Source organism: Papilio xuthus, unplaced genomic scaffold (assembly GCF_000836235.2).
Source record: "Papilio xuthus unplaced genomic scaffold, Pxut_1.1 DF827542.1, whole genome shotgun sequence".
In the NCBI taxonomy this organism is placed as follows: Eukaryota; Metazoa; Arthropoda; class Insecta; order Lepidoptera; family Papilionidae; genus Papilio; species Papilio xuthus.
Window position 1 is genome coordinate 5,461,414 of NW_013531107.1, and position 24,325 is coordinate 5,485,738.

At 34.0% G+C, this 24,325-nt stretch overlaps 3 protein-coding genes across 3 annotated transcripts; 2 read left to right on the forward strand and 1 right to left on the reverse strand.

Annotated features, from left to right (window-relative positions):
* The first annotated feature begins 2,557 nt into the window (after positions 1-2,557).
* LOC106118888 (uncharacterized) lies at positions 2,558-4,529 on the forward strand. The gene is made up of 4 exons (XM_013313652.1): positions 2,558-2,731; positions 3,183-3,393; positions 3,814-3,906; positions 4,266-4,529. The coding sequence occupies exons 1-4, from the start codon at positions 2,615-2,617 to the stop codon at positions 4,490-4,492; spliced, it is 648 nt and encodes a 215-aa protein (XP_013169106.1). The 5' UTR covers positions 2,558-2,614; the 3' UTR covers positions 4,493-4,529.
* A 464-nt stretch (positions 4,530-4,993) lies between these two features.
* LOC106118908 (apolipoprotein D-like) lies at positions 4,994-7,264 on the forward strand. Its single transcript, XM_013313671.1, has 4 exons — positions 4,994-5,140; positions 6,042-6,261; positions 6,339-6,431; positions 7,001-7,264. The coding sequence occupies exons 1-4, from the start codon at positions 5,024-5,026 to the stop codon at positions 7,228-7,230; spliced, it is 660 nt and encodes a 219-aa protein (XP_013169125.1). The 5' UTR covers positions 4,994-5,023; the 3' UTR covers positions 7,231-7,264.
* Positions 7,265-12,521: 5,257 nt separating this feature from the next.
* Positions 12,522-17,005, reverse strand: LOC106118918 (uncharacterized). The gene is made up of 9 exons (XM_013313681.1): positions 16,953-17,005; positions 16,334-16,391; positions 15,657-15,769; positions 15,143-15,351; positions 14,955-14,999; positions 14,660-14,844; positions 14,158-14,293; positions 13,471-13,633; positions 12,522-12,702 (listed from the first exon to the last, which is right to left on the reverse strand). Exons 1-9 carry the CDS (start codon positions 16,988-16,990, stop codon positions 12,522-12,524), a joined length of 1,128 nt encoding a protein of 375 aa, XP_013169135.1. The 5' UTR covers positions 16,991-17,005.
* Positions 17,006-24,325: the final 7,320 nt, after the last annotated feature.

Genomic DNA, 24,325 nt, shown 5'->3' on the forward strand with positions numbered 1-24,325 from the left:
TACGGATGTTTTCAATAGAATTCTTATCAAGAAAAAATTGCGCTAGTACAAAGGAATCTACTACGTTTTCTTGTCTCTTTCTCTTTGTTTAAGGACAAAAGATAGTTTTACGTAATCTTTTTGTAATTAGCAAAGATAGCGAGAGATCGCACTGCAACAATGTCCACCATGGATTATGAAGCATCCGCTCTTGCCGCAACCATTTATTTTACTGGAGCATTGAAGTATTTAAAACACTTTCTTAGTATTATTTTATGAATAAAATGTTATTTTTCATAACTTAAATTATTCATGAGACATTATCGTAAACTTTTAGAAACGGCTAAAACACTCACATGAAGGAACCGCACGAATATACGTCGTGTTTTGGCCGTTTTTATGTAAGTTTTCGTATCTTTTTTATTTTAAAACACAAATTTAAATTAATTGTTTATATTTTGAGGATATTTTGCAATTATAAATTGCAAGTGAAACCCATCATAAATTACAAGTGACATGGTATTGGAACCCGTCTACAAGCGAATCGTAGAACATTCTACAATTCGCTACAACGTCTACGAGAAACTGTCTGTTGTTACTTAACTCTTCTATGTTATTACGTAATTAAATAATAAAAAAGACCTGTATTGAAAAATAAAATTCAAACGGCGTCATAATTAATTTGATTTTAAAGGTAAATTGCGAAAGTTGGGTACTTTGGAAAAAACGAGTGAATTCGGCCTCTCAATCACTACTGAGGGCAATTAACAAGTTCCTCTACGGAACGGAATTTATATCGTTTAATTAAATTTAGTACCGACAGACAAGTACCTTATAAATTTAAACAAGGCTTTAAAATATACGTTTTTAATATACGTTTAAGACAACGAAATATTTTTTACTTAGAAAAAAAAACGAGAGAAATGACAATTACAACGAATTGCTATTTTATCTTTGAAGGCGCTGAATAATAATTTTCATCCTTTGCTTATACAGCTTACCTTTCTTGTAAATCGTTTTTAAAAGTATAGACATAGATAATTAGAAAATATACACATCATAAGTAATAAAATAAATATTTACATTATTCATCAGTGTGACTAAAGTGACGGATTTATGATAAACAAGTACTTGAGTCTTGTACTTTAATTGATATTTCGCTGATAACAAATTTACATAGAACACTCATTCATAAGTAATATATATTTCTAATATCAAGTCTGACGTCCTTTTAAATGAATGTTCGTGGTAATCCCCGCACGGTATGTTTAACACTTCTACTTTAGATTAGGCAAAGATCACGGAATTCGTGTCAGGACTGTACAAGCAAAACAAATGACCCTTTACCCAGAATGTTACGGGACAATCTGCTAGAATTATTTTAATTAATATATATTTTATTGATCAAAATAAAAACGCCTTCAACACGTCCACTTAATCTGGTGTCGGCACCGATTACTTTCGACCCCATCGTGGGCTCTTCTATAGGGTGAGAGGGACTGGCATTATTTCGCGAACGCGGGCTATCTCTCACTGCAAGAGAATTTGAAGAGCCTGCGATGTGTTTGGCGGTGCCGACACCGGATGAAGTTTATGATTTTTTTATAAGAGAAGGGGCAAACGAGCCGCGGGAACACCGAGGTGGGAGGAACAACGACACCCATGGACATCTGCAAAACCAGAGGAACTGCAGATGCGTTGCCGGCCTTTAAGGAAATGGTATCCGCGCTTCTTGAAGGTCCCTAAGTCGTATTGGTTTTGAAATTCCGCCGAGGACAGATCGTTCCACAACGCGGCTGTGCGAGGCAAAAAATTGCGCTAGAATCGCACCAGTGTGGAATGCCAGCCATCCAGTTGGTGTGGATGGAACCTGGCGGTCTGTCGCGTCGTCCGATGACGGAACTCGGCAAACTTAGTTGATTTATTTATTAAATTAACTAAGTTTACAGTTTTACGCCTTATAATTTAATTAAGTAGAATAAAATAAATATTTACATACTGTTGATTATTTCACAACAGGTATTTCCCAATTAGTTATCAAGTAGTTACCTAATAATCAATAGTGGTATACATATACACCCAGGAAGCTAGTAGGTCAATTACTGTTTTAATATAAATAAATAAAGGCTAGTCTACACACGAAACAATATAAGTAATCAGAGAGACGCGAGGAGAGAGCGACGGGTGAGGTCTGAAAGGTACCTCCGCGCTGTTCTCACGCCCGTGTTGCAGTACGGAATATTACATGATTTTTTAAAATTTTGCACCAATAGAAAGCTATAAGCAAGTACTTTGAGAGATTTTATATTTTGTATTCAATCGTCCCGAGCAAAGTTAGGTCGAAATCTAGTACTTTTTTAGTTATTTTAGTCACGTGATAAAATAAATCTTTAAATAATGAAGATAAAAACTAGAAATTGGTTTAAAGAACATAACAATTCATCTCCATATCGCAATAGTATAAGGATATACATATCATATTCACTTTCATGAAACATTGTCAGATTAAGCGGTGCCGTTATGCATTAAGCTTTATAATCGCTTAAGTACACTTAAGATAACTCCAGTCTTTATTTATATTTCAGTCAGTCAACTGTAAACTATCACTGTAACCAGTCTAAATTACAACATCAACATGTTTCGTTATATATTTTTCTTTTGTATTATTTCGTTTGCTTTAGGAACAGTTATCCGCAATGGCCCTTGTGATTGGGAAAATATTGCGTCTGTGAAAACATTGAACATTACAGAGGTATGTTTTTTTTTTATATCAAAAGGTGGCAAACGAGCGAGCGGCCACCTGAAATCGCTGAAATAGCGAAGTGATCGTTGCACATAGATATATGTACACAATTGCATATGCGTTGCCAACCTTTAAACGTCGGAGGGGAGGATGCACAGAATGAAAACATTTTCCCCTTCCATGCATCCTCTCATCCGGAAAGTCCATTTCCACTTCCCATCCTTTCCTTATGAGAAAAAGGGTGGGAAGGGAAAGTGGACTAAATTAGGCCTCCGGGACGCACACTCATTAGACGAAACGCGGAATTGCTTCCACTTGCGCCTGTCTTCTGTGTGGTCGTGGTATTTCACCGGGCGAGCCGGGCCGATTCGTGCGAAGATGTTAAAGCGGGCTCTACCACTGTTAAATTAGCGTTCTAATAGTAGCGTAGATTTTTTTCTTTATCTATAAACATTTTCAGTTGCTAGGAGAATGGCATCAAATACAACATATAGAGAATCCATTGGACACTGGAGAATGTTCCACATTGACTGTAGCTATTGAAAATGAAAATACTACATCGTACGTGTCTCTCGCACATAGAGAGGTTCATGGCGACCACGTGCATAACACAAAAGGTCGTATTATTATAATAAATGCAACATTGGGCTTGTTCAATATGAATTATCAAAGTAAGTAGAAATTAATTGTTTGAATTTTGAATGAATCAATTTTACAAGTCTTAAAAAAAATAAGTAGCCTATTTCTTCTTCCAGATTGTGTTCTATATCTGTGCCAAATTTTATCAGGATCCGTTAAGCCGTTCCGGCAGTACCTTTTTACAAACATCCATCCATCCATCTAATCTTATGGCTAAGTAAGATAGTCTTGTACTTGTTAGATAGAGGCGTTGGATACTTTTAATCGTCATAGTAGATAAAAATCGAAAGAATAGGATGTTTTCATTTCTTATCCTTACATTTCCTCAACGAATCTACTTCCTCTTCTAATCTATTCCCATATTAAAGGTTGAAATGGAAAAAAAGACTAGAAGACTTAGGTCTCTAGTATCTCTGTCTCATTAGCCCTCAGTCGGAGTTTTTTTTTTACAGATTATACCTTCGATACAGTCTTATTGGGCGTTAATCCCACAAAATATGTATTGCTATACTCATGTGCGAGCATCAACGCAACACGTTCAGCTGGTATGTTATATCATCATTATCAGCTTACTATACGTACCCTAAGTTAAGGGTGATTAGGCCATAGTCAACCACGCTGGTCCAGTGCGGGTTGGTAGACTTCACACAGATCTTTGGTTTTCCATCACCGTAAGAACGTCGGATAAATGTACATATGTAAATCGGGAATCGAAAAACACATTGGTACATGGCGGGATTCGAACTTAGGACCTGCGGATTGCAAGTCAAGTGCTTAACCCCTGAGCCACCGATGCTCGCATACAGTAAAGAACCAATATTAAAATATCAATATCAAAACTTGCACTAAAAATTACGCATTTCCATACGAAAATGGTATGGAAATTATAACTTTTTTTTAACAGTTGCAGCTTGGGTGTACAGCAAAAGTACATCTTTGGAACAAGCTGATAAAACAACGGTTGATGCTTTAATAAAATCAAATGAAGATCTACAGAACGCTACATGGATTGAAACAAAACACACTAAAGAAGCTTGTAACATAAACTCTGGCTTCAACATCAGAATATCACCTGTTCTTACATTCCTTGTTCTGTTTATAGCTGGAAAGAATTTAATTAACTTTAATTAAATTGTTAATGTTCTGATTAAGAATACTTTAAACTGAACAATCTTTCATTTCCTTTCGCTTTTCCCATTGATGTGTTGTATGTTTGATATGAAGTTTATAAATCTTACTATTATAATATTATAACTGCCAATGTTTAGATGGATCAATGTTTCTTTGAAGATATCTCCAGAATGACTGAACGGATTTCGATGAAATTTGTCACACTTATAAAACGTAGTCTGCAAAAATACATAGCATTTTTTTTAATTCCGCGCGGAAAGAGTTGCGGGCGATAGCTAGTAGTATAAAAATGTATATAAATTTACTTGAATGATTTCTCTTTAGCGTATCTCTATTACAAATCACCGCATAACAACTTGAACAATCATCAAACGAATTAATTACATTTTAATGATTCTCAATAAATTTTAATGACATAAAAATTAAAAGTCTATTTAAGATAAGTTCATCAAAAATATTTTTTAATTCTTAACAGAGAGTTTCAGTGTACAGACTTTTATTTTATATATTTTATTTAAATTAAATTTTACAATGCTGCCTTTAATAGTGTCGTTGTTTTTAATTACCTTTGCATCGGGACAAATAGCGCGCAATGGAACATGTAACTTTGGAAATATACTAGCCGTGAGAGATTTGAATGTGACTCAGGTATGTATTTAAGACTTATAACAACTCTGATAAGATTAACCGTGGGTTTTCGAGACCAAAACCGTTTAAAACATACTGTTATCTCTAATTTTTCAATGATAATGACAGGGATGACGATATGTTTTATACAAATATTTTATGCCTCAGAAAGCCATTGTGATAACAATGTTAATATTTACTTTGTATAGGAAATTATTGCGTATTTGTTTTTAGATGTTCGTTTAATTACTCATCATGATATCTATGCTATTAATCATTATTTAATATGTGTACCACATAATAGATTTAGTTACTAATCTCCAGAAACTTTAGAATCGTCATCAACCTGCCCTTATCCCTACAGAGTTTCTTTTTATTTGTGACTGAGTAGTCACTGTTTGCCTCGAGGAGGCCTTTACAGCTTCACCGGGCTCGAGGTGGCCGAGCGCAGATGGCGCTTAGCCTGAACCTCGTTTAAGAGTAACAAGACTCGAGGGCTCCCTCAGGAGTCTCGGCTCGGACGGTTACTTCGTTATAGTTACCGGATTGTGAACCGAGTTTCGGCACTACTCCTGTATAAATCTCTATCATCATATCTGAATCCATCCCCTTCTTAGCCATATTTTCTTTCACACAATCCATCCAAGCTGCAGTATCTCTAGAATAATAAATAAAATATGTATTTACAAAATGAATGACGTGACATCATAAATCAACAAATAAAACATCTTTTTAAAACAATATTGAATGTTTTACAAAGAATTTTTATTTGGACACTAAAAAAACATGATCAGCTTTTTTTATGTACCGAAAAATGAGTTTAATGATGGCCTTTACATAAAATTACGTATAATCTTTGTGAATTAAAATATTTAATTAAGAGTTAAAAAGTTTGTAAAACAAATGTTGAATTATTTTGCAGTTATCAGGCGATTGGTATCAAATCAAACGTATACCAAACGCACAAGAATGTGGTACTTGTTCAACTACTAAGATATACGCAACGCAAGATTCCTTCTCCAATATAACAATATCTAACAAGGAAATAAATGAGAAAAAAATCAAATATAGAAACGGAACTATTGTTGTACCGTATGGAGTTAAAAATACTGTCCAAGGTCAATTTACTATAACTTACGAAGGTAAGATTTGATAATTTATTACTAAACATTTTACAAATTTAAATTTGTGTATAAAATAAAAATAAATTATCTTTCAGATATAATCTACAATTCAATTGTATTGGCAACGAATTACACCAACTACGCTGTGGTCTACAGTTGCAAAAATATTAATAATTCGTCAAAAAATGGTACGTTTTTATATTCTACCTTAAGTAATTATTTATAATAGGTAATTTTACTAATAGTCGTCCTTGACTTCGGCATTGCTGATTTATAAAAATCTAATTATAGCCTACGTCAACCACGGATAGTGTAACTTCTCAACAGTGAAAGAAGTAGGGTCGGCGCCTATTTATTGTTAACAAACATTCAAACCTTTCCTCTTTATATTATTAGTATACATCTATGATTATACAATTTAAATTAAATATTAAATATGATCCCTACAACTCATAACACCTAGCTGAAAGTTATCACAAACAAAATTGCCTTTAAATTATTCAAACTTTCGTGAGACATTTTACTAAACTGATATATAAACACGGCTAAACACTCACGTATATACGTCCGGTGTCGGCACCGACTAGTTTCGAGCCCATCGGGGGCCCTTCATCAGGATGAGTGGTACTGGTATTATTTCGCGGACGCGGCCCGTCACTCACTGAGTGTTAGCCGTGTTTATATATCAGTTTAAAATTGCCTTTGACTTGTTTGAATAAGACAAAAAACCGTTGTTTAATTTATTTTACATTTCCAGTATGGGCTTGGGTTCTAAGCAGAAATTCAACAATAAGTAAAAATGAGGAAAAATTTGTGCAATCCATTATTAATGGAAACGAAGACTTAAAGAACGTCGCTTGGACAATTCCAGATCATTCTAAGAAAGCTTGCGATCCGAATTCTGGAATAACAATTGGACTATCGCCGGTTTTGATTCTATTGGTAGTTGCTGTTACTGGAAAAGACATATTTTCTAATAAACTTTAATATGTTTTATAAAATTATGCTTTTAATAAATTGAATGGATAGTATAATACATATTTGTATATTACTGACACTTACGTGCCGTTATCTTAGTTTAAGTCTCCTTTCCTTTTCCATCCTTTTCTTATATGTAAAGGAAAGCAAAGTGGATTTGACGGAGAAGGCAACGTAAAGGAAGCGAGAACATTCCCTTTCTGTGCGTCCCCTCATATGTCGATTTAAGGTAGGCCAAGCATCGACAATTATAAAAGTCTATGGGTAGCGATCGCTTGGCTACTTTGGCCGCTTGCTTGTTGCACCTTTAAATAAAAATAAAAAAGTTTTAGTCACAAACGAATTGCTTGTATGCTTCTACTATAAAAATGTAGGTTTTGATTCTTATATTGTTGTGTTTGGAGTGTGAAAGGTGTACAGAAGTATATTTCCAACTAAAACACAATAAGAATTTCAAAATAGATTATTCAATACAAGCTTGTGGTTATGGAAAATTGCGAGTTGCAAATGCATTTGATATTTTGCGACATACGACACTTGTACGCTCGCAAGGACAAGTGCGTACTCAACAAACAATAGATATACTGAACTAATAAACACTTGAAAGATTACGTCTAGATAACACTAGATGACTAACTTTATGACTAAACCATTATAAAATTGTATATACTAGCTGTCGTCCGCAACTCTGTCCGCAAGATATAAAAAAGTAGCGTGTAGTTTTCTTCCAGACTATGTTCTATATCTATGTCAAATTTCGTCGAGATCCCTTTAGCTGTTCCGAAGATACTTTCAAACAAACATTCGCATTTATAATATTAGTAAAAAGTAAGATTAAACTCCTGCAATCTTTCACTATCAATTAGTAAATTGTATTGAATCGCAATATCTCGTTTCGCACCAACATTATATTAAAAACCACGAAAAAGATTATACATCATTTAAAAATAAAGCAATATTATAACTGTTCTATATTTTTAGATTTTTTTCAAAATCAAATCTAAAAAATAAAAAATGGATAGTTCTTTGTTTTACCTTTACAATATGTATAGACCTGTTGGAATTGATCATTAAATATGTGAAATAATATTTTCCATTTCCCCGATGGAAATTCGAGCATATCGCAAGGTAGCTTACTGAGGACAAATCCTAGGTTTAGTCTTGACAGCGACCATTCGCACACTGCAGTCTTTATACTGTGTGTCAAGTTAAAAGATATCGCGTAAGAGCCACACACAAGGCAATGTAAATCAAAACCTGCCGACTTTACTTGCAACTTACGTAATAAAAGGGTTCGTTCCACTCGACACGTTTTCCATAAAATGATAAAACATGATGAAACTTATTGACATCTTTCATAAAGACCTTCCTAGTATTAATTCTCACTAATATTATAAATGCGAATATTTAGATGGAAGGATGTTTGTTAGATACCTTACTGAACGGCTCAACAGATCTCGCTGTTATGTCTCATGGATCTAAAACACATTCTGGAAGAACACAGGCTACTAATTAAGTTTTATTTATTTCCGCGCTGACGAACTCGCGGGCACAATCTAGTATTACTATAAGTCGCAACAGCGTATAAACTGTACCACATTTTACGCAATGGCGATGAAAAGTAAGGAAAGCCGCACATAAGCTACATGGAGACGAAATGAGCGTGCGACGCGAGGCTCTATTGAACTCTGAGGCAGGGAGAGTCAGCAAATAAGTTGCACTAATAATTTTATTTTATTTTTGCTAATGTTAAAACTTTTTATTCTTTAAGATATGCAGATGTACGTGCAAATGATGTTATTTTGTGTGTTAGACACAAGTAATTAATCATCTAATGTTCAAATGAATATTTGTAACTCTATGAATTAAAAAAATCCTTTTATAATCATTGTTTTGTAACTACTATATTAAATTGACGTTTTAACGTAGATTAGTCTAGTTATAAAATCTTAATAAAATTCCAAAAATTGTTTTGACGCGTAAAAACTAATAGCCATATAATTTTGCTGTCTGTACATTTCAAGTTCATTAACCTGTCGATGACGTCAGTGTCATTAGTGTGTAGTGTCGCGCACTATGTCGCCCGTTTTTGTACTGCACTAGTTTCATGCCCTTTTATACAATATGTTCAAGTACGTATTTACCTTTAAAAGAACAAATACCTCTGATTTTACTACTAATGATGTCATTATTGCTAGATTTAAAAATAAAGAGTTAATGCTTGTACTGCCATCGAAATTGTTAATTATATACCTTGAACCTATTTCATATTGAATAGAAATTAAAATGGTAACTAAATCTACATTCTAGTCTTATTTTTCTTTTTTTTTATCAAAAGGTGGTAAACGAGCGAGCAGCCACCTGAAATCGCTGAAATAGCAAAGTGACTGCTGCCCATAGACATACGCAATTGCATATGCGCTGCCTACCTTTAATCGACGGAGGAGAGGATGCACAGAAAGAAAATATCTTCCCCTTCCATGCATCCCCTCATCCGTAAAGTCCACTTCCACTTCCCATCCTTTCCTTATAAAGAAAAGGATGGGAAGGGAAAGAGGACTAAATTAGGCCTCCGGGACGCACACTCATCAGACGAAACGCGGAATTGCTTCCATTTCACGCCTGTCTTCTGTGTGGTCGTGGTATTTCACCGGGCGAGCTGGGCCAATTCGTGCGAAGATGTTAAAGCGGGCTCTACCACTGTTTCATACGTTGTGTACTTTTAAAATGACTGTCGATTGAAAAAAATCAATATTGACACAAAACAAATCTTTTCTGTCAAAATATTGTTACGAAAACATAAAAATTTGATCTACAAAATGCCTGAAGTTAGTTTTAGTTCAATATAAACCAAACAGTGGACAAAACAAGTTTCCAGTTGTCTCAACGGAGCCAGCTCACCGAGCCGGATAATTGTTGCAACGGGTGTCCGCCGCAGAACTGACCGTGCCAAAATTCAAATACGAGTCACTCCTCGTAGTATTTTACAAAAATATTGAAATGCAAATTCATTTTACTGCATTGACACCAAAAATACACGCATTGATTGTAATCATACAATATGTATTATCAGGCGTTTCCACTGCCGAAATATCTGGTCAAAAACATATAGCTATCACTGGTTTTTTTAAAGAGAATATGTGAGATGATATTTTATTTTACGTACAGATTGTTCCGCTATGAAACATTTAGTTTTCAACTAAGTTTATCGTAATGTTTATTACTAGACAACCGCTACCTGCAACATCAACTCTAATTAAATAAAGACCCTAATTATTTCCCCATTCATCAGCTACGTTTCTGTAAAAGACCTGACAAAATCAGCCGTTTCGAAAATATCCAAAATTAACAAACAGACCTACAAAATTCTTAAACTTGTCTAGTCTGCTAAGCCCAGGCTTAGAGTTCTTTAACTTTTTCAAGCTACAAAATAATATAGGTTTTTCTTGATAAAGAATATTCGATAGTATCCATCAAGCAACTCTCAATATGTTAGTAACATGTTTTTTATCATTGTTCAAGATGTATATAATAATAAACATAGTACAGTATTTTGTTCACTATATTAAATTGACTATAACAAACTTTATGTTTGTGTATTTTTGAATCATATAGTTTGGCAGCTGTCCGACAACGACAGTTCCACTAACTTAATTTGTTCTGTATCAAGCGACAGCAATGCAGGTGGTTACTTCATTGCGACACATTTTTGCTGTATAAACAATTTAAATAACACTTTATAAGACTATATTATATGTTATCTGTACCAACTGCAGATGGTTACTTCGACATTTTAGCGATAATAAGTGACCGCTCCTTTCAGCTTACAAAAAAAGCAGAAACGACCTTATTACTAGAATTACACAACATTCCGTAGATACGTTTTTTGTTTTATATAGTATGCACAATATGCCTATTTATTTATTCAGGACGAGCGACGAAAGTTCTATACTATCACACAATGTTTACGTGTTTGTTGTACTCTTTAATAAGAAACTGTTACTCTTTGAGACTAGGTCTATAGGTATCTATGGTAAAAAATCTTATTTAATATTTAAAAAAAAAGATTATTTTATTTTATTACTAACGCCATCAAAAAATGTTTACAAATTAAGACAAGGTATCTACGCGAATCTCCTTGACTCTACTGCCGAATAAATCTTATATATAAAATTCACGTGTCACAATTTTAATTCCCATACTCCTCCGAAACGGCTTGACCGATTCTCATGAAATTTTGTGAGCATATTGAGTAGGTCTGAGAATCGGCCAACATCTATTTTATAATCCCGCGCAGACGGAGTCGCGGGCAAAAGCTATTATCTTATGAATCAATATAAAACAAAGATGAATTAAATTGGGTTTTATGGTATTTTGAAACAATAAAACAATTATTATAGAAAGGAAACAATTTATAATAAAAGCAGATACAATCGTGTGCATAATACAAAGTTACACGCCGCCGCCGCCGCTGGGTCAATTTCACGAGACACTGAGTTTTGCTAAATAATTATATTTCACATCCATTTTTCGGTCACAACTAAATTCATTTAAAATAATTAATTTTCATCTCTCGATTCGCTAATTTTTTGCATCTTTTTCGATATTTTTATTTATCCCATTCTATGTCTTATTCGAGTTCAATGCGTGATTTTATCTATTCATCTTTTTAACGTTCAAGATAACTACGAATTTCAAAAACAAATATTTCTGTGGATTTAAGATAGCGTGCTTTCGAATCTTTTCTTTTAAAAACCTGATCTATCGTCCTGTTTTGTGACGGTGTTACCATTTGCTGTTTCTCTCCAAATATTATGTAATTTTTGAATCTATTTTAATAATTTATTGTGGCCAAGCGCGATTTTGCAATTTATAGTGAATGCTGAAAAAATCAAAGACAAACATGTTATTTATGGTTTAAGTTGCCAAACAAAAAGCACCTGTCGACATCCGCATTTGCAGATGTCTACCGTTAATCGATAGAGGCGGGGACAAAGAACAAGAATTCGCCTTTCCTACGCTCCTTCCGCCGAATCCACTTTTCCTTCCTATCCTTAGGTTCTATGAAAAGGGTGGGAACAGTAAGAGGATTAAAATTAGGCAACAAGCACGCAAATTTTTTAAACAAAAAGAGAAATTGCTTCCACTTAACGCTTGTCTTCCTTGCCTTCCTTGGTATTTCACAAGTCGAGTCGGTTCATTCGTGAAAAAAAAGGTTTCAGACTTTTCTACTGTAAAAAAAAGTGTTAAAAAGAAATCACTACTTAGTATGTTGGCACAATAAATTATTAAACTTTAACTTACCGTTCTATAATCATAATACAAAAGCCTGAAACATATCCAGCAGCCAGCAGTATGAACGCCGGCGCCGCGCCGCCTAGTGCCAGCGCTCTCGGTGAACTGCCTTCGCACAACACATCGGGAGCTCGCGTACGATCCTGGATGCAGGAAATTATCCCACGTTCGCGTAGGCGGAGCAAACTGAGATCATTTATTAAAAAATGCTAGCTAAACACGACATGTGTGCAATGAAAGTCAATTTCATGTTATAGTCAAAATAATGTAAAAAAAATATAATACTAGCTATCGCCCGCGACTCCGTCCGCGCGAGATTAAAAATAGATGTTGGCCGATTCTCAGACCTACTCAATATGCTCACAAAATTTCATGAGAATCGGTCAAGCCGTTTGATATATAATATAAGATAAAGGATTTGACATGATAGAACCTCGAGCGAATTCAAAATTCCATTATAAATCTGTCTTGTATGTTATTTTTCTTCTTTTTATCTGCCAGTATTTGAAGTAGAAAAAAAAGAAAATGTATAAAAAAACAAAATTCCAAGCTCAACTGTAGTCAAGAGTTCATTTATAATGAACTGATTAATAAGAGCAGTAAATATATATTTTTAAATTGCATAACAGTTCTTGATTAGCTTGAACTGACCTATTTATTGAATAAAAATACTCGTGAGAATATTAACGTTTCGATTTCTATTGCAATAGTTTGATGATGATGATTGATGCAAAGAAGAAAAAATTTCATTTGAAATATAATTTCTTATAAAGTAGGCAAAAACAACTTAGTTAAATCTATGTTTATAAATTTGAAAAATTCCTTAAATATAGACGAACGGTTTGCTCGTGTAATAAAAAAAATTACAGTCAAAATTATTACACTTCGCGGTCAAAATTATGTGCAGATTTTTTTTATTTGACAGTATTATTAACAAATCAAGAAGGTATGTACCTCCAAACAAAGAACTCTTTATAAGGGCTATCCTTTTGCAAGGAAGCGTACAAAAGAGTCGGCTCCATTGATTGCAATGAACCAAGTTCACAGAGCTCGTTCTGAGTGAATGTACGCGATATCAGAGTGTTAGCATTGTCCACTTCGGTGTGATATGCATAACCTAAAAATAATAATAAAAAATATGATCAGGTGAAGGAAAACATCGTAATGCTGCACATATCTGAGCAGTAATTCAAAGATATGTGTGAAGTCAACCAACCCGCACTTGGCCAGCGTGGTTGACTATGGCCTAATCACCCTTAACTTAGGGTAGACTCCGAACCCCTCGGTGGGAAAGTATAGTGAGCTGTTGATGATGATCAGATAAATACTATTAACTATTCAACGGTGTGAAAATGGTGTAAACCTATACACTGGGGTGCAAAAAAAGGCGAACAAAAGGTTTGTGATAGTTTTTTTTTGAATATTGAATAAGCTAGCGCTTGACCACGATCCCACCTGATGTTTAGATGATGTGGCCGAAAGATGGTACGCAAGCAAATGTCTATTCACTCTACTCTTGAAGCCCCCCCACATCAGTTGAACTTAGGGTGGACTCGAGCCCCAATTTGGGTACTGACAATGACTTAAACTTTCCTTTAAGCAAGTGTACTACTAAAGATGGCACATTAAAAATGAAGATACCTCCCGCCTTAACCATTTCGATTCCCCGTTCCAAAGTCACTAATAACGGTTCTCCTTTCTTTTTATTTAAAACTTTCCTTTGTCTTAGTTCGTCTTCTATTTTCGCATTTCTCTTGTTATAATAATAGTCCGGCATCTACAATTTGTGATTTTAATGAAAAATTGCTTCAGATTCTGGATTAACTTTTCCTTTCTAAAGTTTTTTATTGTTTTGGTACATTATAAAGCAAACTTGTAAAGTTCACTTTGCTATAAGCAGAAGGTTGAAAATGGGATGCCTACCTTTAAAGGCCAGATAAGAAAGCCAGAAAAGGTATCTGTTGTTCCTATAAATCCACTTCTGTCCTATTCCTCGTCGTCCTCAAGCACATACATACATTTAGCAGAGGACATAGGGATATTTTACTACATGTCCTCTGTACCATTAACTCACCCCGCAAGTTGATTTCAGTACGAAAAAATATAGTGCCACTGAACGTATACATGAATACAAATTTGGTACCTGCAGCCATGACCGAGTATAGCCAATATCTTCGTAAATAAGTTCCAAAGGACTCTCAAGCAGTTCTTTCAAAGAGTTGATAGATGGTGGGGGACCGCTCAGCAACCAGCTCACCACACTGCTGGTGTAGTAATTGTAGATCAGGACGCATGACAATCCTGTCACCAGGATTGTCATCTTACCTGCTAAAGTTTAAAACAAGGTGTGTCAAGTCTTCTGGTTAACTTTGGACGTACAACTTTAATTAAATTAGATGTCATGTTTCTTTTCAAAACTCGATATCAAGCCAAATTACCTGTCGTTATTCTCCTTGTTACCATTTCACTGTTGTCTTCGAAAACTAGTAAAAAAAGACAATAATTAATATATTTATATACATATTAAACAACTATAGAAAATGGATATTTAAATTTCAATTTATGCCTAAGCGATATAATGTCTTAAACTTTTTTACTTAAAATCAAATCCGAAAAGTACGCTTACATTGTTGACAAAAAGATGCAAATACAGAAAGGACTGCGAACTGCGTTGAAGATGGCCGTCCTTCTATGTTCGATGACATCACTAGTAGAAGAATACATAACGAACACACTGCAAGAACACATAACCAGGCGCCAGGAGCTAGCGGCCTAAGGAACTGATTCTCGAATTTACCAGGACCATAGGTCGGAATTCTGTAGTAATATCTTGTTCTGAAACAGTACAGTCAGCTGCATAAATATGTACACAAAACTTTAGAAACATGTATAGGTCGTTGGTTTCAAAAATATTTACAAACGTATTCTTCAAGAGCATGTACTCATGATCTGAATCATATGAACCGATACGTGCACACATGTTTTTAAAACAAGTTTCTGAAGTTTTATAAATGTACATATATTTATGGAGCTGACTGTACTAATATTAATTTTAATATGAATATTCTACTTGTCAACTTCGATATGTAAATGTACATTACTAAAAAAAACTGTCAAGCAAAAACGACTACTATACTTACTCTATTGAAGTCAAGGGTGGATAAAGTAAATCTATGTAGCCAAGTGTATAATTAATCATACGAATCACAGGTGAAATGTCAGCCTCTCTGAAGTATAATGAGTTTGTAACAGCCTGTAGAAAGTTAAACATTATCTGTGTTACCCCAAAAAATATAGTTAGACACGTGTCTTAACCCTTTGAACGCCGGTGAAGGATATTATGGACGTCAAAGTTTCACCACAAATATTGATCACTATACTATTTTCGATTATATGTATTACTATTTTTCCGAGCGTCGGTGGCTCAGGGGTCAAGCACTTGACTTGCAATCTGCAGGTCCTGGGTTCGATTCCCTCCATGTACCAATGTGTTTTTCAATTTCCGATTTACATATGTACATTTATCCGACGTTCTTACGGTGAAGGAAAACATCGTGATGCAACCTGCACGTATCTGAGAAGAAATTCAAAGATAAGTGTGAAGTCAACCGACCCGCACTTGGCCAGCGTGGTTGACTATGACCTTATCACCCTTAATTTAGGGTAGGCTCCGAGCCCCTCGGTGGGGACGTATAGTGAGCTGATGATGATGATGACATTGTTTTCGGTGTTAACGTTTATGACGTATTAAGGTACACAATCTCATTATTATATCGCATTAATGTAAATGTGTAAAATAAACCTATATAATACTTACAGCAGATGCATTACGATCATAATTTCCTATCCATCTATCAACTACAATATAATCGTATCTGTAACAATATATAACCTTTATAATATACACCAGTCCACTAACCTCCCATAGTTACCTGACTTACGTCTTTAATAGTAAGTGCGCGCCAAGATATTGGCCACTTGGGAGCGGGGATACAAACGTCAATTTGACATCTCGACCGACCACCGATACATACGCGCATCGAACATTGTAATTATCGCTTAATAAACCAAGCTACTATGTCTGGCAAATATTTATAGTTAGTGTTTAGGCATTGTTCAGCATAACAGGCCAGCGCAGTTCCTTTGATAATAATGTTCTTGTGCATGCAGATTATCACACAAAAACAAAAGGCCAACATTTTAGCGCCATGAACATCGCACGAGTCACTGCACAGTGGGCCTAGCGACGAATATTAGTAACGATCGCCATCTTTGACAAAGTATTAAAATTTGTATAAGTATTAAAATCTCGCACTAATTTTGACATTATTGACGAGTACGAAGGCTAATGTCACAAATTTTCATGCTAGGCCCACTATTTTAGTGTCGCCTTTTGTAGCTGACCTTTGAACCACCAAAATAATAAAAACTGATACCTAATGTTGTGTATTTCTGACACAGCGTGTAGGACCATAGAAGTCGTCCTGGTAACTGCTGTAACGCCAACCACCGGTTGTCTGTTTGTCACAACATCTGGTCCGATATTCTTTACACGTGGCGACATCTATAATAAACATTATGAAAATCAATCTTATATATAAAATTCTCGTGTCACAGTTTTCGTTCCCATACTCCGCCGAAACGGCTTGACCGATTCTCATGAACTTTTGTGAGCATATTGAGTAGGTCTGAGAATCGGCCAACATCTATTTTTAATCCCGCGCGGACGGAGTAGCGGGCCACAGCTAGTAATATTATAAATATGAATGTTTGGATAGATAGATTTTTGTTTGAAGGTATATCTAGAACAGCTGAATAGGTCTCGTTGAAATTTGGCATAGATGTAGAAGATAGTCTACAATTTTTTTTTATTTCCGCGCGGCCACGGAGTCGCGGACAACAGCTAATAGAAGAATAAAAGATAATAAATAATTTATGGTCTAAATTATGTTTTTTTTTCTAAAATTATTTTTATTCAATTTTAAATTACCTACCACAATAACCATACGTAACTTCAGTCCTTCAAAATCCCATCGCCTATAGTATTTATACATTGTAAGAAAATTGCCTTGTAAATCTGAAAATGTTGTAATTGTTGTATGTTCGTCCTGTTTTAAATAATTTAATTAAAAAATTAACAATGCACTCACCGTTTCGTGGATTCCATGTACCAATATTGATCAATTTTAATTTCCCACCTTGTACCTTACCATAATTAAATATTTCGTACAAATTAACTGTCCGTAAGTCTAAACATAGACAATATAAATTAAGAAATAAATTTTTGTTGACATAATACCTTAAAACAATTGCCTTAATATCTTACTTCTTACTATTATTATAAATGTGAATCTTTACATTATTCAAACTTTCGTAAGACATTATAATAAACTTATATGTCCGGTGGCGGCACCGACTAGTTTCGAGCCCATCGGGGGCCCTTCATCAGGGTGAGTGGAACTGATTTCGCTCACTGAGCGACGTGATATACGTGAGTGTTTAGCCGTATTTATATAAGGAAATCTTTAGATGGATGTATAGATGGATAGACAGCTGCATGGATCTCGCTGACATTTGGCATAGATGTAGAGAATAGACTGGAAGAACACATAGGCTACTCATTAATTTTGTTTTTAAATCCCCACGGATGGAGTCGCGGGCGACAGCTAGTTAATCCATAAATCAGGTATGGTATTTTTAATAATACAATTCGACAAACAACTAAACTAGCTTCGTGTAAAATTTAACTTTTCCGCTTTTGTGTAATTAGTATTTTATATTATATTCTCTATTTAAAATTCGTGCAAGTATTTACACGTTTACTGAAACCTAATATACATTATAAAAACAAATAAATATACCAACCATCTTGAACTGCTATTATAACATCTGCATCAACACTCATATTCAACTTATTAAGCAGACCATATATAGATTCATCTATAACGTTAAAATTGTCCATAACATCGTTTGATTTATTCTTCATCGATTCATTAAAATACGTCGTATCCTTCTGAACAGTTACGAGCCATTTCCTTGGAGAATTAAATAACATTTCTTGAGAAGCCTGTAAGAAAGTTTTTCAAAACTCAAAGAAAGTTTTATTCCAAACATGCTACGAACATATAAATCAGAGAATAACAACTTTATTGACTAAAACTAACAAACTACTTGACTTAGTTTCAAAATTATTTGGAACTATATTTTTTAAATTTAAGGCTAAATATGAAGAAAGAAGAAAGATATAAGCACGCACGTCCTGTAAGTAATTGACTCAACAAAATTCGAGCAACAACTAAAGAAATCAAACCTCTAACCTACTGTTATTTAGTTTAAGAGCTAGCATACATTTAATCTACTCACATAAGTCAGGATATTCGTCGTATTATTACAATAAGCGTCAATAACAATACCAATATTTGAATATTTCTGTTCAATACATCGTTTTATCTTCCCATAATTCAATATGTAACTGCCGATGTCCTCTATTCCAACTGCAATTGAATGATCGTTGGCGACTTTTGCAAATTGCCGTCGGGCTATAATAGTAATTTGTTTTTATAAATACAATTTCATTATCAACCTTATCTCTGCGGAAGGTCGGTATAGTATTTACTCCATACATCTCTATCAGCAGTCATATCTGCATCTACCACCTTCTTACGCATATCCTCTTTCACACAATCCATACATACTTTATTTTGTCTTCATCTCCCTTTCCACATTCAATTTCATTACTTTAAAAAAACTTTTATTTTGCTATTTATTTATAATAAAATAACAAAAATAAAAAAATTACCAAAATATTTATCACACGTAAGGAAACATAAAAATTTAACATGTCTCTGTGACAAATATTCAATAGATAATTCAACCATAACATCATTTAAGCCTAGACAGATTGGTAATAACGAAAGTAATAAAGAAAAATCTAATATCTTCATTTTAAGCCGTCCTCTTTCAGAGACACTAAGCTACAAATCATATTTTTCAAGCGAAAGCCTTAAAGCATCATACCAATAGCGGTACGGTTCGCAAAAAAAGGTAAAAGTAGAATTTATTAACGCGAATGGAATATTCTAACAATTTACAAGTTGGTATATAATATTTGCTTATAAAATGGGAGTAATAATTAGATTACAACATATAAAGGATATTTAAGATGTACCAAATTATTCTATTATAATCAAAATATGTCACCAGTACACGGAATAAAATAATGAAAAAAATCGTCCTCATTAAACTGTCCATGTTGTTTTGAGTCAAATGATTCAATTACAGTTCTACTTTGATCACGACAAATACAGACATTGATATTCACAATCAATTGATTAGCATAATCCTTTTTTAAATTATCATTGCATTATTTCGTGACAAGATCGAAGATTTGCTTCTAAATATTATGACTATCATTTACTGACTAAAGCTATTGAAAAAAATTTTTTGTGCATCTTATCCAACAATATAATAGATAGATATAACAAATCTTGCAAATCAACATGATTTAACAATGCCAAAAAAGCAACTATCATCAAATAAGGGGACTTGTAGAGTGGCAATGGAAGCAGACAAAATGCGAACAAAGACGCGAGGGCGCTTGAGACATGATCAAGTGCTCGTCGGCACGACAGCTTCTATCCCCAGCCTGCGCAGCCCACTCCAAAAGTTTGGCAATCCAACACCACTTTGTATTCAATATAAAAACTTTGAACATGATAGCTTTACTTAATAAAAATTAAAAAAAGAAAGAAATGCAGAAACTACACACATCTGTCTCAAATGTCGGAAAAATCGATAAAAGTTTGAATAATATTTAAAGACATGAACACAAATAACTTCTTAAACAATATTTAAAAAGATATTAAACTGAGTTTTATAATACAACATAGAAACATGCGAAAACTAAACAAAAATATGAAGAACTGACCGCCGTCCTTCGCTAGACGTAAAGGCACCTCAAGAAGAAGAAAAACTTACAAGGTCAAATTAAACCGTTGCCAAACACCTAAAAGATATAAAGTAATCTTATTGGATTAAGAACTTAGTAATGTATATTCGTGAATATTTAAACATGTGCTAACATTCAACGAGCTAACCGTCGAATTGGTAGTTAAGCATCGGAAATTGTTGCGCAGTGTTGGAGACGAGGATAATAATCTTCATAAGTTGGGATAACGCTGGGACGCCGGCAGCGAGTCGCAAATAGGATTACATGAGATTAAACAAGTCGAAACCGTAACGAGATCCGAGCTGTGACGAGATATAGAGAAGCCAAACACAAACGCTACCATTTCAATAAATTGCTTCTAATAACTTGCTTTATGTTAAATACTAATTTTGATTTTGTTGGATTCAAAGATTGAATGGTTATTAACTTGTGTGTGTGTGTTTGGTTATTAAACTGTGAAGCTAAACGAAATTTTCAAAGACTAATCAAAGATTGATGATAGCACGAAAATTAATTTTATAATTTAGTTTATTTTTTTAATTTAAATAAAATCTTGACAAAAAATTAAATGATAGAATTTTTAACAAAATTTGATTCAATTTTTAGGGTTCCGTACCTAATAGGAAAAACACGGAACCCTTACAGGATCACTTTATTGTCCGTCCATCCGTCTGTCAAGACCCTTTTTCTCAAAAACGCGTGAAGTTATCAAAGCTGGAATTTATTAAACATTAGCTCTAATTCACTGTATTACAGCACTTTAATATTAAAATTCAACAATAGATAATGATGAAACCAAAGACTAATATAACAATGAAACTGTGATCAAAGAATATAAAACAAGACAAGCAAATTATTACAATTGACTTGTTACAGAACGGAAAATGTCTTATAAACTTACTTTGAGTATAAATTTATTCACTTCGCTGACTAAATCTAATAAGCCGATTTTATACCTTTATATACTCAGATGAATAAATCAATTTATAAATGTATAAATTATTTTAATAAAGCGTTTATTAACTCAAATAAAACTGATTAATTTCATAAAATACTAGCTGTCGCCCGCGACTCCGTCCGGAATTAAAAACAAACTTAATAATTAGCCGATGTGTTCATCCAGACTATGTTCTACATCTATGTCAAATTTCAGCGAGATCTATGTATCCATTCCGGAGATACCTTCAAACAAACATTAGTAAGATTCAATTTCCCCACAGCATAAAATATCAATTCATGTAGCTTTATCTTCAAAATTTAGTGCACTCTTTTAAAAAAATGTGGATGAAAAAGAGTGCTCTATTTTACTGGATGTATTTTAATAAGTGTTGTTTGGGTCCACAAAGTGATTGAAAGTAATATAAGTTGCCCGAGGGGCCTGGCGTATTGCCAGACCCGGCCCTCGTTCAAAATCACCTCACCTAAGTGCAATGTGCACTAAACGTAGGTGCTCTTGGAGTATTTTAAAGTTTTTGACATGTTTTGATGGTTGGAGATGACTATCATAATATCTTAAAGAACACGTTTGAAGACCAATAGTGTTCAGAAAGCCTTTGAAAGTAGTACTAATTTAACTGTGATATATAGTATCAATCCGGTAACAGTAACATATGTTGCCCAAATAGTCCAGCTTGACCTTTCCAATACAACGACTACACAGAAGACAAGCACCATGAAGTAGTCATACACAATTTCGTCTTATGAGTGTATGTGCTAGAGGCCTAACTTTAGTCATTTTCACCTTTTTTTATAACAGAAGGGGGCAAACGAGCGGCGGGAACACCGAGGTGATCAACGACACCCATGGACATCTGCAACCCCAGAGGAACTGCAGATGCGTTGCCGGCCTTTAAGGAAATGGTATGCTCGCATCTTGAAGGTCCCTAAGTCGTATTGGTTTGGAAATACCGCCGAGGACAGGTCGTTCCACAACCTTTTATTATAAAGAAAGGATAGGAAAGGAAGCTGGGTTTAATGAAGCAAATATTCTGGTACTGAGCTTCTACTCCACCGTCAAGGTAAACATTGCACACTAAAGCAGTCATCTACAGCCGTATAAAATCGCATCTTAAATTGTTTTGAACTTTATATTAATTAAAATAATTGTTTAACTTTGGTATACTTGTTAAGCTACAAATTATGAGTATAATTTATGCAACAGCACGTATCCATCCTTGGGTCTCTCGGTGCTTCCTACGGGAATATCCATACTGTATGCGATCACACGTACACGAATAAATAAAGTTTACATACATCAGATTAAATTGAATTCACATAATATAAAACAAACTGAACTTACATGTTTACATAATGATTGCTGTTCGTCGTAATATCAGTTTAATCTTTGTATTAAAATGTTCATAAGGCTTTTCATGTACAACGAGTTAAAAACAGATAATAAATATAGCCAACTATATTGCTCAGTGATAGTTTATCTTTCTAATAAATAAATAAACTCCAAAATAGCAAAATTCATATGGATGATTTTTGGTACAAAGATCCGCGCGGACGTAGTCTAAGCTAGAACTAATTTTACAAAATAACAGGAAAGCAAACAATTGTAATTGCTACATAATCATTCAAATGCAATGGGATTTAAGTTCGCCTTATAACGAAGAACGTGCATTATCAAGCGTAACCATAAATTAAATGTGCGGTGTGACACGAGGCCGTGAGTTATGTGCGGCGCGCGGCCAGCGGAGTGTCCCTTACGGCACGGTGTAAATGGTGCCAAGGTTGCACAATTAACGGGAATAGCAAACAAAACCATTAAAGTTTTACGTTATTTTAAAATTTGAATGACTATTTGATGAAAAAAAACTTTAATTTCAATAAATTAAAAAGAGATTTTATAATTTTACTTTGAAATTTATAGCTACAAATTGTATCTTTTTCGAGAAACAACTGACTAAAATTAGTTACCACGCTGTAAGTACCTAATCACAATAAGAAAAAAATTACTTAATTTTTAATTTACCATTATATTACTTTCTAAATATTAAACTTTTAACATCACTATTATATCAAGTGTATGAAAAATTTGTTGAATCTAAGTCGTTTGTTCTACAACAGAAAACTTCCTGAAACTTTGCGCATCTCAAAGTTGAAAAATCTTAGTTAACTTCCTTGAAACTTCCTTTATTGTGAAAATTTTACTTTGCTAGTTTTCAGCGGTTTTAAAATGGCTCCAGTTAAACGAATGTTCGCTTTAAAATATTGGATGTTAGCATAAAAGAAGTGGTAACGATTTAACAAGTAGTTAGTAAAAGTTGTGAAGGCTCTAAAAATGAAAACTTTAAGTAAAATGAATGAGAATTAGCTTGGAAAACTTTTAAACTTCGAACGGAAATAAAATACATTAGTTTTAATAAATTACTTTTATAAATAAAAAGCTAACCCCCACGACTCATGGGACGCGGAATTAACAAAATAACTTAATAAGTAGCCTATATGTTCTTCTAGACTATGTTTTATACGTATTCCAAATTTAATGGAGATCCATACAACTATACTGGAGATAACTTCTAACAAACATCCATCGCTACATGTGCCAAAGATTCGCGTTTATAATATTAGTAAGAAATAAGATTAGGAACTTGTGATAACTTTAGTTTATCATTAAGAACAATCTGTGCTAAGCTAGGCAGACCTTTACTGTTACATACATTTGCGTCATAAATTATAAAACCTGTTTTTAGTAAAACTCACGTCGACCAACAGAGGGTAAACCTCAAGCTAATTTATCATAATTTATTACCATATAAAGTTTAAAACTCCGCAATGTATGGAATTCACAACAACTTTTGCAGTGAAAACAAAAGTGTCGCAGCAAATAAATCTTGTAGATTTTATAAATTATTA